The sequence below is a fragment of the Caloenas nicobarica genome, chromosome 20, assembly GCF_036013445.1.
Source record: "Caloenas nicobarica isolate bCalNic1 chromosome 20, bCalNic1.hap1, whole genome shotgun sequence".
NCBI classification, from domain to species: domain Eukaryota; kingdom Metazoa; phylum Chordata; class Aves; order Columbiformes; family Columbidae; genus Caloenas; species Caloenas nicobarica.
In genome coordinates this window covers 7,034,853-7,050,995 of record NC_088264.1, presented here as the reverse complement: position 1 = coordinate 7,050,995, position 16,143 = coordinate 7,034,853, and the positions used below count along the sequence as shown (strand labels likewise).

The 16,143-nt window shown below is 42.9% G+C and overlaps 1 protein-coding gene across 1 annotated transcript in view; it reads right to left on the bottom strand.

Annotated features, from left to right (window-relative positions):
* Positions 1-16,143, bottom strand: part of DNM3 (dynamin 3) — a 146,747-nt gene that overhangs the window by 17,347 nt on the left and 113,257 nt on the right. Inside the window, 1 exon segment of the mRNA XM_065648911.1 lies at positions 13,349-13,360. Coding sequence (XP_065504983.1) covers positions 13,349-13,360 — 12 coding nt within the window.

Below are 16,143 nucleotides of genomic sequence, written 5' to 3'. Positions count from 1 at the left end.
GGAGAGACTTTCCCTGCCTTACAAATCAAAATGGAAATATCTCTGAGACTCTTTTCCCTATAATTCTTTACAATTTACCTTTACAAGAGCAATATGGTGAGGTCAAGAGATGTCATTCCTATATGGCTACAGACACCCATGACTTACTTGAGAATTGTTCCTTTCAGGAGATGGGCCTCATCCACCTCCAGCCGCAGTCACTACGCATCTGCCTCCCAATATCCACCAGCATTTACTCAGACTACAACCACCGCTTCCTTACATGTCAGGAGCAGCAAAGCCAGTTTTAAAGCTTTTCCTACATGTGCGTTTCATGAGTTTGCTTGTCAGGCACACAGAATTCCTGACCTCTGCTCTGCACCACAAACCACCCTTCAGCTACATCCTTTACTCCTGCATCCCACTCTGCTCCCAGCAAAGCCCCTGACAAAATTCCCACCGAGTTTAATAGTCCTGTCCTATTCCCTCCAATCCCTAGCCAAGGTTTATTTCTTATCTCCAAGTATAAACAGAAATAAGCAGGTAAAAAAAGTTTTGTTTAATGCGGCACTAAGGCTGTGGAATTTACTCCCATGTGAGAATGGCACAATAAAGTCATTTGTTTAAAAGTAAATTGAAAACATTCCAGTCCTCTCAGGCTTATGACTATTAGCTTTAGTTTCTGCACAGCACTGTAGAACGTCTGGCATCAAAGACACGTTGTATGTTGCCCTGAACTGTATTGGGGACTGTTAGTGGACCATTAATCACAGCAAACAAAGATCCCATGCAAACACAAAAAAGGACTGATTTTTCACATGTTCGGTGTGGACTAGAACAGGTTAACACCAGAATTGTCTGGATACTACACATTTTGAGATGTGAAGTGTTGACGAGGCATCTGAGAAGGTGCAGATTTTTTGACTGATAATTACATATTCCACATTAAATGACTTTTATTTGTGCCTAATACTCTCTAGAATTAGACAGAAACATAACCTCAGCATAAACTAGCACGATTTAAATTTGGATGTGTGCAAATGCATGTACTTCTTTACACCCACACAGGGATACCATGCGTTTGTGCAGGGGCAATGGTTATTGGCAAGAAAGTGTACAATGATGTGAACCGTGGTTCACATGAACTGTGAATGCCCATGGCTGGAGGAAGCGAAGGCTTATGCGAAACATGCACTAAGAGGTCAACTAGCCTGAGGGAACACAATTATACGTTTGGAAGAGGAATAGGAACTGAACCAATATAAAAGTGAAAAGACCTGAGAAGGAAAACCAGCCAGTGGCCCCACAAGAAACACAGGAGACACGGAGGGAAGACCACGGTCTGGAATCACAGGCTGTATTTTGGGGTGCAACTTAGTGATAACACCAAAGGAGAAAACGCTGTGTTGCAGGAGCATGAATTACTGCTTTCAGCTCCTCGGGGCTGGAGAAGAACTGCGTGGTCCACAGGTCAGTGCAGGGCGATCTAGTGGTGAGACTAGAGAGGCGGTGTAAGGAAATAACTCCTGCCTTTCCAGGCATGATTTCCCCACTCCTGTCTCTGAACGGGAGGATCAGTCCTGGGACTCTTCACCTTCTACTGGCTCGTATGCAGGGACGAGAGCGGCCTGGTCCTAAAGAGTGAGTGATCTGAACAGCAGAGGAGCAAATGGAAACTGTCACTGTCACGGGTTGACTTGTCACCTTGTGTCACCCTTCCGGAAGCCTTCATCCAACTTGGCAAGAGCGTGTGACCCTTGTGTGGGAAGAGCAGGCAGCTGAAAAGGCAGGTCAACAGCTGACTGAAGATCCTAACACTGCTGTTATCCCATGGGCTGCTGGATACAGCTTCCTTGCAATGGAGAAGGGAAGGAAAAACTTTATCTGGGGCCCTAAAAATGAACATTTAAATTGACAGAAGCCAATTGGGACTGGACCCTCGGTACTAAGCACAGCACCTGAGACAATCACCGTGTCAGCGACTACTCTCATCCAACAGGTTTGCTTTAGAGTTATTGTATAGAATTAGGTTGCTTTAGAATTATTGGAAGATCGAGTGACACATTTGAGGATCTGCTACTCCAGCTAAATCTCCATCTCCATCCAGTGAAAACTTTGGGGTGTTTATCAGAAGGGGAATGGTAGAAGGGGGTGAAAAGGGAGGTGAACTCTTTCAAATATAATTTATTTTCTTGCTACCTTCCTTCCATTCGAAAGAAAGAAAAAAAAAGCATTCAGCTTAAATTACAGGCGTGCAGACAAGCTCTCTCAGCCCCAGAAATTCGTCCTACATGTTGATTAATAGTCAAGCTGTTAGAGCTTTAGCATGAAAAGTGGGCTAGGCTTCAACTGAAGATTGCCTGTAGCTAATGATGCAGTGGAATGAACATTTTCATTCCAGCTAAACCATTCCTGTTCCTGTAAAAATAAAGAAATCCACCTTGGGTTATGAAAAAGACTCAAAGAACTGTGCATACTTGCTGGCTTAAAATAATGCCATGTATTTTAACAAATCTGTACGTACAGGATATGTTACCTGTGAAGTCAAACATACATATCATTACATACACGTACACACAGAATAGAAATATCTAAAGTGAGATCAGGGAGCGGAAGAGAAGTTAGTGACCATAACCTAGAACTTCAAACGTACAAGCACATTACAGTTACCAGATTTTAACAGAGTTTCTGTCTCAGGCTAAAAAAATTAAAATGGAATAACAAAGACACCGCAAGGAAGCGCAGCGGGCTGTACAGCATCTGCCCGGCACGGCTGCCTGGCAGCGGCACGACTTGCCTGGAGATCTCCCTCTGGTTCCGCCCCTGGCGCCATCAGTTGGGCTTGAAATCAAAAGCAGTGGAAGGAGGTGATTAAAAGTGACTCTGCACCACTCTGCTGGCAAAAGACGACTCCACGGCAGCCACCGAAAGAGGGTGGGAAAGGATTCAGGGGTATGTAAGAGAAGGCATGCGTCTCTCCAGCTTCAGTGATTTCCATCATGGAAACACAGCACTTTACAGCTTTTAACCTTTATGCCACTGAAGTCAAATATCAACTTTTTGTTGTAATTTCAGCACATAATATGCAAACTCCAGTTTGGCTAATGTCAACAGCACACCCTCCCTAAGCCGCAAGTAAGGTGCAGAGCTGAAAAAGCACCACGAGGCAGAAGCTGAAAAGTGGAATTACACACAAATAACGATTGCCACCAGCACTTGGGCTGGCTCAACCAGCGATTTTCAAGACTATGGAACTCGGAGAGGGAGCGGGGGAAGGTCACAAGGTTCAAACCATCATCCTGTTGGCTGCTGGAACAACTATTAAAAGAAATGAAGAGAAAAGTCAGACCCCAGAACGAGCAGAAGACACCGTGTTCCAACTCTAACCAGCTGAAGGAAAGTTTGTATAAAAACAATCACTTGGTTAGTGACTCATAAGGAAAGAATCCTTAAGCTTTCTTCAGGGAAACCCCAGTAAATAACACGTCTAAAACACATGAAGATGGTGTTGTCTGTTCCGTTACGATACTTCGTCCACACGATAAAACCTTTGGCAGCCCAACAAGCTACGGAGCACGGTTCTCTTTGGGAAACCCAAAAACCCGTAAGAACTGCCGTGGCTGCTCGCAAGGTCTGCCTCATATTCTAGCTCGTGTACGACATGTCTAATGCAAACTGGGAAGGTACATGAGAAAATGCTTTTTGTTATAGCACCGGAGAGGAGTACTCTGACTACAGGCAGTCGTACTCTCAAGATATATAAATGCCTGGATTTCAATATACTCTGCATCTTTTATAACAAGATGTTACAGATTCAAATATCCTGCCATACTGCGCCCAAAGAATCTGAATGAAAAGCTCACTGCATGCACAGCCTCTCTGGAATATGTTATCAGACACACAGCAGGCTGCGTAAGAAATAGCACTCTGTCCAAAGAAGGGAGGGATTTACCTTGCAATGTAGAACTTCTTTGGCTAGGAGGGATTTTTCCTTTAATTTTCTTTTTTTTTTTTAATTTTTTTTTTATTAGCACAACATTGGAAGCATGTTGTGTGTTTCCAGCAAAGAGACTTTAAACTCAGTAAAGTTCATAAAAATAAGAGAAACCACGGTGGTTTCCAAACAAATGACCAGATCTGAACACCGCGACGCCTGAACTTGGACTGACTAAAAAGCTCTACTGTTGGAGATCCCAGGTAGGAATATTAACAAAAGCATTCTGTGTCAAGCAGAGCTTAACGTCCTGTAGCAAAGCAGCTTAGTTTTTGCAGATGTCGAGGAGGACAGAGTGGAAATTTGGTACCAAGTTCTTAGTAATTTTACCTCCCTAATGAGTTTTTAGCTTGTTAAGTGCGAATGTGGACATTTTAATTTGCACTGGAAACCTCTCCTGCCCAAAGTTATTCCTCTTCATACCAAACATAATGTGTTTCAGTTTATGCTGCTCGCCATATTTTCAGCTGCTGTAGATCTATAGCAGACTTTAGAAGTTTTTCAGGATGTAGCCAGAAACTTGTCAAGAAAGAAATTGAAGGTTGGAAGCATTGAAGAGTAATTCCCAAGGGACTGTGGAGTTACCATAGCAAAGCAGTGTTTTTACCAAAACACTCGGCAACAAAAGAGGTAGCATCACTGATATTTGAACTGTAATTTTCCATTGTCAGTTGGGGGTTGAATTTGGAAGAAACGGGTTATTTGTGACAATCTTTCAGGTATTTGTGATTATGTGTAAACTCTGATAGGTAGCTTAATGGCTCCTCTACATATGATGAAATATATTTCATAAAAAGCTATGAAAGAGCAGCCTAGAGGCCATCGACGCTGAAGACGCAAGAGCTTCGCACAGAAAAAAAAGCAGCTGCAAGTGAGATATAAGTAACTGCTTTAAAACAGGAGCATCTTTTAGGTCAAGTAAACCATTCTGACATCCCAAAAGGAAGATTCAACTAGAACGACCATAGGCAGGAATGACTTTGCCTGGAAACACAGCAATGCACCAAGAGGAACAGGTCACACTGAGAAGGGCCACGTCCTTACATGCTTACAACTAAGCTACTTCACAAGGATCACTGGTTTTAAATCATTGGAACAACTGACCCAACAAAACCACTTGAGCAAATTTCCAATCCTACTTTAAGCTGAGATGCCTCTACCAGGTAAGGAGGGACACTCAAATGAACTAGTGCCAAATTTTAGAGAAGAACTGAAGAGAGTCTGGTAAATAAGCAGAACAGGAGGATTAATCACCGCTTGTTCTTAAAAGAAAGAGAGAAAGAAATCACTGCACACTCAAGAGATGCTGGAGTGAGGTGTTCTTAAAAAATGAAAGATCTTGCCAAACCTGCTCCAAACCACTCATAATACTGTCTTCCCAGGCTTGAAGAGAGATCTCCTGTGAAAGAAGTCATGGTCTTTCTTCACGGCATTGATTAGCAACAGAAAAAATCCTAAATCCCATGACCTGTGCTAGTCACACCAGTGACAAACAGGTAGTTTGCCTCAAGACCCTCTATTTCCAGAGGTACTCAATGGCTAGTGACAAGCCTTTAACAAAAACCACAGACAAGACACTGTTCCCTAATTACCCATCAATTCTCTCATGCCATTCTTTGACTGCAAGGAACCATGTTTTTACTCTAAGTTTGTAAAACAGGATCCTGGTCCACAATTGCAGCTTCTAGACAAATAGTATCTACTCATAATATTAACAACAGCTGCTGGAAAGGCATCATGCTGTGGCTTACAAAAGAAACTGTACAAATAAGATGGAACTAAATAAAAGAAATATGACATGGGGCAGAAATCACAGCCCCAGTCAGACAACGCCAGGACTGGTTCTAGGAAAGGAGAACTTTATTTTAGCATAACTCTAATCAGATTACAGAAAGCATGGGGAAAAAAACAAAACAAAACAAACACGAGTCCCCTAAAAACATACAATACTAAGGACAACACATCCACTCACAACGGGTGAAATTCTAACCCGCTGGAAGTTGATGCCATTGACTTCAGCGTGCCCATCTTCCAGCCTTTCCAGGACCTCGATTGGTTGCAATTAAATGATTTCTGAGCATATACATTCACTCATCAGGTTAAGAGCTATTTCCTGCAGAGCAGTATAAAACAAAGAGCGTAGGTAGAGAGTTGATGGTTTCAAGCTATTGAAGACAAGTGAAGGATGAGCTTCCTAAGGCAAGAGCTCTGATTTTCACCATACCAAGAAAAACAGATGGTGTTAAGGACTGCAGACAATGCTGTATTTTGTTCTCGCTGTCAGCCTTAGCTTTAACATTCCAGTCAAGAGCGAGCCCTTAACCAGAAGCCATTGCTCTAAAAGTAAAGAAGTCCTACTAATTAGGGTAAGAATTCACCTTTGCATAGGACATTGGTTACTTGTACACACATACAGACATATACATTGGCCCACGTACAAGTACACCAGCTTTGGTTCATGTATAATCCCACAGCTCTAGACACCAACACATTTGGGGCTGCCTGCTGGTGTCATTGCTCATGGAGTCAGACCATGAGCTACACTGAAGCCCTCGGCTTCAGGACAGCAAGGAATTACGCCCCTAGAGCTCCTTGGTGCACAGAGCTGGCGTGAAGACTTTGCATCTCCTGAGTGTTTGCCGGCACATCTCTTGGGTCACGGGTGATGTGAAAGAGAGGTTGAGCTATTTGAGGATGCCTGACGGCATGCAGCTGCAAAAGTGGACAAACAGGCTCACAGCAGAGCTAAGGAAAATCTAGCTCACAGCGCTTCTGAGAATTCGCTATCTGAATCAGCCAGGTAACCTTTAATAACTATAATTTAGAATTAAGGTAAAGCAGTTGTTTCCAAGCAGTGGTCCTACTTCTGTGCTGTGTCTGCAGAGCATGGCTAAGGACAACTGGCCTGTGACCGGAAAAGCTTCTCTCCGTTACATGGCGATTTTCTGCTTCCACTGGAAAATATCTAGGTCTGCAAACCAAGCAGAGTTTTAAACCCAGCTACAACTGAATGCCAAATTACATTGCATAAGATGAATTTTTCTCATGGACTTTATCTTCCATACTCTAGGTTCATTCCTTTACCTGATTTCCCTCAACGCCCTTAGATATTCTGCCACCCAGTGCAGAAACCCAGCTGTTGAACAGGTCAGGGTAATAGTGTGCAACAAATATGACGGAAAAGTTTGAATATCTGCTATGTAAATGGTCTAATATAGGCCTGACACCTTGTGTAACAGCTCATGATAACTTTGTATCTACCACCACAGGGCTTACACCTACCCAAATAATTTCACATTTTATTTGAACTTAGTGGCACATTCAGTGATATCTATTACTTTCATTGAATTACAAATTATTTGATTAGAAAACGGGAAAAGCAGGGGTTAGGTTTAAAAGAGAGAGAATGTGAAGGAAACAGAGGAAGACCACTTGTTTCTCAACTGCAGGAACAGGGGGTTTAGGGAACGGGAGTAGGAAAGTCACCAAAGAATCCATCAGGTAAAACACCACAGACATCTCTTCCTGGTGGAAAACCCCAGTTCTCCAAAATTGTCATAGTCAATATATCAAGCATCATAAAATCAACAAACAGAGAAGGACGGGGAAGACATCGGTCAATCGAAGGCCACGACGGGGCTGGGAAACAGGTGGGACAGGACCCGAGGAGTGACCACAGAACATGAATGCATGACACCACGGAAGGAGAGTTACATGAGTGACAACGCAGCTCCAGAATGGAGGATTTTATGCGTAAAACATGGGAGTTGAGTCCGACTTGGCAGATGGAGAGTAAGTGTAAACCTATTTCCACAAATAAGATAGGTAGGATAGGTTAAAGAAATACAGGATCAACTATGGATCAGACTAGACCTTGCATAGCTTAGTTTTTCTCTAAAACAGAGTCAGGGAAAATAGCACTCAGTTTCTCCTGATCATCTTGTTTTCCCTTGTAAATGAGAAGAAAAGAAGTATCTGGCCACCCACCAGCGCGCTCCACCCTCATGTCCAGTGACCACATTTCCTGTTACACTGTACATGCTAAGGACGGGTGAGCCTGCTGACATTTTTGGCAGGAAAAAAATCTTTCAAACTTTTATTTACTCCCAGTTATTACTCACAAGTAGGTTTTTGTGCAATTACTGACTTGGAAGACCAGGAAGATATTTTAGGATTGTCTCAAAGTCTCATGATACCCGTGAGTGTGTTTCGCCTTCTGTTTGGTGCCCGTGGTGGGTGACCCCGTTCGGAAGGGGCAACCAGACCTTCTCGGCTGCAGCTGCTCTGAGACCTGGAGACACGGGAGCTCCAGCTGCAGGTGTGAATATCAGCCTGGACTTTAAAGGACCTCGGTAGCACAAGCTGGCGCAGGAGAGGCCAGAAGCACCTTCCTCTCTGCAGCCAACCCTCAGCACTCGTCGGGCAGGGTTGGGAAGGCGTCCTTAGAGGCTGGCCACCTCCACGGCTTTCCCCCGGGCAAAGCTCGCTATATATCCAGGGCTCCATGATCTGAAATGTTACAACCAGAGAGTTTTCACCTTTCGGTAGAGCTTCAATTAAATCTTTCATTAGAGTGGAAATCATGCAACAATTAGCTGTGCCATAAAGAACGAAGAATCTTAAAATATTTTCGATATGCAGATTCTTTGCCAAAAGCACAGTAAAAAGCCCACCGTGAGTACATTACAGAAATGTTTGCTCGTTTCTAAATTTCCTGGAGTTTGCTTAATGTCAGCAGTCCCATTTAATAGCAGAAATGTAAAACCCCGTGACAGCTATTGAAGCCCCGACCCCTGATAGGCAGTTACCAGCTTCCCCGGGACGGGTTTTGAAATCACTCAGCCCGGCAGCCTGCATCTTGTTACAGTCAGAGCAACTGATGCAACACTATGAATCTCTCTTTCCCTGTACAATTTTAACTCTCTCGTGACAGCAATTATTTTTCTCTTACAAGAATATAAACCAGGGCTGCTCTGTTTCTCAGGGAACACTGAGGGAACAAGGTTGCATCTAGTTGTTCTTTGAACTAGTAAATATTTATGAGAAGAAGAAGAGAAGTTTTATCTGAAACGTTGTTTTCACATCCTTGAAACCGCGAGGCAGCAAGAAAGGGACTGCAAGCCAGCCTGCCATTTCCTTTCCTCCCTGGATTTCGGACGCCTTTTGACCCAGCACGTGTGCGCACGCACACTCGCTCGCTTGGTCTGCTCCTTTACACCGTGACTTCATTGTAAAACACAATTCATCTGTTCAAAGCAAGGACTGAAACACTGTCTATAAAATTATGGCATTTTTCCTTTTTTTTTTTTTTTTTAATGATACTTCTTCATTTAAAAGTTATTTTTAAAACTAGTTGGCCTGAATCCAATCTTAGTCGTAACCGGAGTGGATTCTTCTTTTCCTAGGATTCCATGCCTTCCTTTTCCAAAATATATTAGGGGTTTGGTCTTTTTTAAGAGAAAAGAGAAGTAAAACCAATAAATGCACAGTTTATACTTCTGTCTACACCGTTTTACCCTCTGACGTATCAGCACAGTTTGCTTTTCAACATATTACTATGCGACAAAACCAAACGAGTCTTTACTTTTTCTAGTTTGGGAACTTGACTCGAACATGGATTTTAGCAATCCCAGAGCAGAACCACTTACCTTCAGCTTCAATCTGGCCGGGGCACTGGCAGAGCATCCCCACAGCCAGTAACTGCCTGACTCCGAGTCCATGGCTGGGAGGCAACTGAAGCCCCTTCAGCAACATGGTCAAGTTTGAAAAGAGAGGATCAGAGCCTTATTCCAATGTAAAGAGACGTATGGCTTCTGGCACTGTAGCTGCATTGACATGTCAATAGTCAAGCATGAAACAGATGAACTGAGAGAGCTGTTGTCATGTATAAAGGTAGATGAGTACCCTGGCTTCACAAAGTTTCCATTTTCAAGGACTGTCTCAAGACACAGTAGGACACCAGGTCTTCCTAATGAAGTAGATGGTCTAGAATATGGGTTTAGTAAAACTACTCCCTCCGCCCAAAAAAGAGAAAGAAAAAAAAATAATAAAGGAAAAAAAATATATACTTAAATCTAAGCAATTAATATGTCACCAAGAAGTATTTTAAGAAATAACATACAAACTGACCTGGCAGGGAGAGTATTCTCCTTCTCCTTTCAAAAGGAATTCTGTTTTTCTCGAGAGAAAATTTGAACTAAATTAGACTAACTGACTTTATATTCAGTGAACGTTCACATGTGCAGGATTATCCACACTGTGACAACTCCATTAACTGAGATGCAAATATATGGTTTATATACTTAGTTCTACATGCTCTGGAAAGGGTATCAGTAAACACAGTAATGGAAAAGTAATTAGAAGATAGGAATTTGTAGTCACTTTATCCACAAAAAGAAATTCGATCAGATTTGTTTTTTCCAAGTTGAATTTTCTCAAGTCTGATCTCAGCATTAAAGGATTTGATCTTTCAAATTAGGCAGAAATAATTAGCTAGCTCAGTGCTAAGCACGACAAACGAAAAGTGAATTCTTTATATTAAAAAGTGTCCCTTTAGGTTTTTGGGTTTTGTTGTTGTTCTACTGCTCAAATGCCTAAGGATTTGGAATCAAAATTTTATAAGGCCACGGCATCTACCTAATCTTTTAACCTAACTATGTCAGAAGCATAATGAAAATGGATTTCATGAGAATGCCATGGGTTTTGCTGTTATTTTCAAACAGCAGGCTCTGGAGGCCTGTTTGAGGGGAATTTTGGGGGGTTTTGGTTTTGTTTTAAATGAGGCTGATGAAGACGCACAGCTCCTGTGCCTTCAGCACCCGGCCTGGAGCTCCAACGCCCTGCACAGCTCTGTGCATTCTCCACTCTTCCTGCCTCGGGACAAGGCTGCCGAGCAGAGTTCAGTTTTAATATTAGCAAGATGGGGCTTGCCAACATGTGCTTGTTGAATGAGGTAGGTCTCCATTACCTCATTCTGCACAACCCTTTTACAGATTTTATCCAACAAAGCTTTTGAAGATATATTTATCTTCAACCATGTGAGAAATCTCACTTACGTTAATGATTGTACAACAATAACAAGTAAAAATAAAAATGATTAGTAGTCCGCTGACAATTATAAACCCTCTTCACTTCCCCCCATTTTCTTAGGAACTCATTACTCCAATGTTTATTTTTACTTTCGTAAATCTAAGAGTGCAAAGCTAAAGGCAGAGGTACAAAAGCAGCCACAATCTGAATGAATGGGCGGGTACGGGATCTTCACGCACGTGCGCACGACGCGATCCCCAGTATGAACGCCACAGCAGGCAGCACTAGCAGGAGCGTTACGGCTCTGCTGGGTACCCGGGAAATCTGCACCCGCACAGTAAGGAAGGATTACGCAGCTTTGAGAAACCACCGTCATCCTCAAGCTGCCACTCTTCTCTTCCCTCAACCCCTTCTCAAAAACTCCCGTGTCAGCTCCCACATTTACCCGTTTCATTTCCCATGCCACTCAGTGCGAAGGCGTTTGAGCCCTGGCAGGCGGCTGCAGGTTAACGCTACCCGTCTAACTCGGCTAATGGAACCTCCAGAAGCCAGCACAAATGACCTGTGCGAGACAAGGGGGGAACACAGATAAAGGACACAAGAATCCTTACGATGAAGTAGGTCAGAGAGAAAGATCAGGATGGTTTTCACAGAGCTTTCTTCTGGAGTTTGCTTCTGGCTGACAGCCCAGGCCAGAAAGAGAGCGCTTCTGAACCTACAGCAAGAACTGCCCTTTGCGCAGAGTGAAAGGAAAGCTCGCGGCTCCAGCAATCCTCAAACCTCAAAGGTTTCTCCTACACTTACTTATAAGTATCCCGCCTCGTGCTAGCAATTAACTCTATGTTAGATGCTACTGGTCCTGCCCTCCTGGGGTGCCCCGCAGCTCAGGTGCCTGGAGAACAGAGCTGGGCCACGCGACTCCCGAGCTCCGGACTCTTTCTGCCAGCCCCGGGAGCACTTTGGTGCCCCATCTGTCCCCATTTCCCTTGACAGAGCATCTACAGTCCAACCTCTCTCCTCTGGAGACCAGATCAGCACCCAGTGCAGCAGCAAAGCCATAAGTCAGCATATCAGAAAGAAACATCATAAACATTACCTTGACATTTTAGCATCCGCAGTTAACCTTTACATTTCACACCACCTCCTGTGTAAAGTTTCTCTCTCTGTGCCATCAATACACCACTTCTCTTAACCCCCCCCAACCAACACCCAGAGCCCTTTCTCTCGGGCAGGCCAACAAAATGGAAGCTTTTTGGTGCTCCTGAGTCCAGCTACTATGGAGACAGGAGGAGTCAAAAAATGATTAAGACCACAAAAATTAAGAAAAGACAAAATTCCCCAACCTTCAGGACATTTGAAACCCATGTGAGTCTTTCCCAAATACCCCAGAAATGCTTCAAGCTCACAATGAGATGCTACAGACAATATTTCAAGGCCTACTTTAAACATTTGCTGTGAAGCATCTTTTGATGCTCCACATACATCTTCCTAAGGGTTAATATACCAAAACAGGAAGGGGGGAAAAAAAGCACAAAAGCTGTGTAACTTCTTTCCATGGTATGACAAACTCTCTCTGCATCGTATTCCAAAGTGTGAGATGTGCAATTTCCATTCTTAAGCTCAGTAAAAACGGCATTAAAAAAAAAAAAAAAAAGTACTTAGCCTGGGAACAGCTTGATTATTAGTTTATCAGACCAACATCAGCAAAACTGCCTTTTTATGTGCTGCTTACTTTGAAAAAAACCTACCCTGCATATTTTCAGCCTCCCTCTCCACACCCCACACCCTTCTGCTGCTGTCCAGCTGGAACACATCAAGGGTCTAGAAGCCAAGGCAAATGGTGACCCCACCCTCCAACATCCATTTTAAGGCACCTTCAAAGCCAGTACACTGATCTAGTTCAGCTTAGCCAACATCGCCAGCAAATCTGTTATTTAAGACTTTAGTGCCGGGTTTTTATAACTGCCCATTAATACAAGCTTTGATGTATGGTCAAAAAATCCAGCTGTAATGAGTTTCATCAGACTGTAGTAACCTTTCCTCAGAAGGTCTTTATTACTATACCTTCACAATCTTTGGTCCCAATACCATTTTATAGTATCATTCTTACTGAACTGCTTTAAGAAACAACACTCAGCAACATTTACCACATCTCCTTCCCCAAAATTAAAACAAAGAGCCATTAATAGTTTTCTAGAAGACACTTTTGCACCCACATTTTTAATAGGAGTTTGCTGTTAAGAGCATGCAGGGAATAGTTGTGTGAACCAAAAGAGAAACCAATATTCCTGACAAAACCCTTGAGACAGGATACGAAGGGATTTTGTAAAAGGACAAACAACTTACTCTGTTGTTCCCCTTTGCAGGATGCAGCAAGGAGGAAAGAGGGGGAAAAAAAAAAAAAAAAGAAATATTAGATACATTTATTTTACACGCATTCAGTCTAACTTGTACAGTTCTGGAAAGAGCTCAAACCAAATGAGGGACTGACTCAAAGAACAGCCACTGAATCCTTTGGTGAGGCGGCTGCCAGGGGAGCACAGGACATTCACAAAGGATTTTAAATGTTCCGCAAAGTTGTAAATTCACGCTGTTTTTCAAAATTTCTTCTCTACACAAACATTCTGATTCCACTTTTGCTCCTTCCAGTGTAAATCAGGAGCAGCTCCTGGGAAGCCAGTGGACACAAGTGAGGAGAAAGCGAGGCCCGAAATGATGCGGGGTGGGAGGGGAGCCTGAGGCCTTCCGCCTGGTGGTCGCCCCGACCTTCCCGTACCCAGAGCGACCCGCCGCACGTCTCTGCTTACCCTCGCGTGACAACCGCTCCCTACGATGTGCCAACGAATGGGGAGTTTCACGATCCAAATGCTTTTCAAAAAGCAAATATTTAACTTTTCAATTAGTAATAAAAACAAGGACGAGGTGGCACTAGGGGAGGGGGAAAAGGAATGGACGGTGCTAGCAAGGTAAAGTGTGCAGAGCGAGTTACAACAAACATCTGTGCTATTTTTAATTTTTTTTTTTTTTTTTTTTAAATTGTGAGTTTTGCCATGAGCTGGCATGAACAGTGTATATTATACAGTGGGAAGTCAGCCAAAATAAACACCAGCCTACAGTTGAGAAATACAGTCTGGAAAGGTTAGTCACAAAGTTGTCATTTTTTAAAAAAGGAGGGGTTTGGATGCATCGGTCCAGAAAGCCAGCAGTAAAGTCAGCTGGTAAATGGATATCCCGTTTCAAAGTGAACCGGCCACAGTGTGATTTATATCAAGCAAGCTGACTTGCGTATGGGTTGGAAAAATAAAAACACCGATTCATGGCTATTTGGGTGGCTGTCAAAGCCCACGTCCTGACAAAAGCAAATCTCCTGGGGGAAGGAGGCGACTTGGCAAACTGCGAAAGAATTTGGGGGCTCACAGAGCAGCTTTGAGGGGTGACTAAAGATAGTTAACAAGAGCATGAATATATGAACGTGAGTGTGCATCTCCATGTGCAGAAGGCCAGGGAAGGCAGGCAAAAGGAGGCAAGGAAATGGAGGAATAGGGTGGTATCTGGCCTTAATTTTTAATATATTAATGACATTCGTTTAGGCAGTAAGAAAAATTTAAAAATAGACAACCTTGGACTTCACCTACAGCATTAAATTAGTACTAGAGAGTTCATATCAGTGGTAATAAGTATCGAGTCCCATTACCACTGTAATCATACAATTTCAAGTAACGCTACTAAAAAACAAACAAACAAACAAACAAAACAACAAAAAAAAAAACAGAAAAAATTAATACTCTTATTTGAGAGGTTTGCCCCTGGTGAGAATTCAGAACAAACCTCTTCAGTTCAGCGACAAGTTCCTGTTTTTCCTGCCACCAGTTACAGAAAGCAGGCCGTTTCGCCACCGCAGTGCTCCAGGTTTACAGCACCATTCACCTATTTTTCATTTCTAAGCAGCCGTTTTTCTCCTCCTGGTGCCAAACCTGGGCCACTCAAAGCTACCGGCTGCGACTCGCACATGAAAAGGAGCGAGAAAGGGGGAGTGGGCAGGGGCTGGGGCACCTCTCTGCCTTTTCAACTCGGGGGTCGCAAAGCCGTGGGGCAGCACTGCGGTAAACACGAGTTGCTGCCATTTTCTGGCAGGCTCTTTTACATAAAAACACGGTCTCTAAATCTTCAAAGGAGAATAAAAGACTGAGAGGGTGTCTCTAAAACTATTTTATATTGTCAGAGGAAGGTGTGAACGTCGAGGAGTAGGCACAGGATTTTAATGAAATGCTGCTGATTTTTATTGAAGTTCCATTGAAATTTCTCAGGTACCCTGGGCCTTGGACCTTTTGCTTTACAAAATCCAAAACTTCAACATCGGACTTGCAGTTCACGTTCGGACCTCCAGCCCTGTAGGAACAACGTGCTTTGCAAGACCAGAGTAGCATCAAGCACCTTTCCTGAACAGTTTGATAGACTCCTGGGTGAATTTCAAACTACAGGGGCTTGGAGCAATAATATTCACTCTTTTTGTAATGTAAAGATAATTCCAGCTCAAAGGAGAAGTGAATTTTGGCTTCCTCTTTCTTTCGGTCAAGGAAGTCTCTCATCTTGTGTCTAAGACCCCTTTGACAGACCAACTTTAAACAAAAACAAGAATTCTTTATAAACATATTTTGAATACAAAATATTTTTGGGGGGCAGGGAGAGACAGGAAGACAGAACAGAAGTTTGCAAATCTAACTAGTCCGTCTTGTTTAAAGATAAAGTAACAGATACATGAATACGATAAACATGTCACAGAACACGAGATTAAACCAGAGGCAGCCACAGGCTTTTTTGACATCATTATTAAAACCTGAGCAAGAAAAAAAACCCCAAACCGAACAAACAAAACCCAAACAAACGGAAAAATTAAACACACAACAAAGAACCAGAAACCACAACAAACAATACAGTGTTTGGTTCCTAGTAATTATTTAGGTAACCTCTCGTAACTAATCCTTCTAAAATGACTTGTGATGGTCTTAGGTAGGAACTGATCTACAGGGACAGGCAACATACTGAAGAGTAACCAAATTTTTAATTTTTTTTTTTTTTTTTTAAAGGTAAAGTCTCAGATACCTGGTAGGTCTCCTGATAAATTTGTATGTGAACTATTC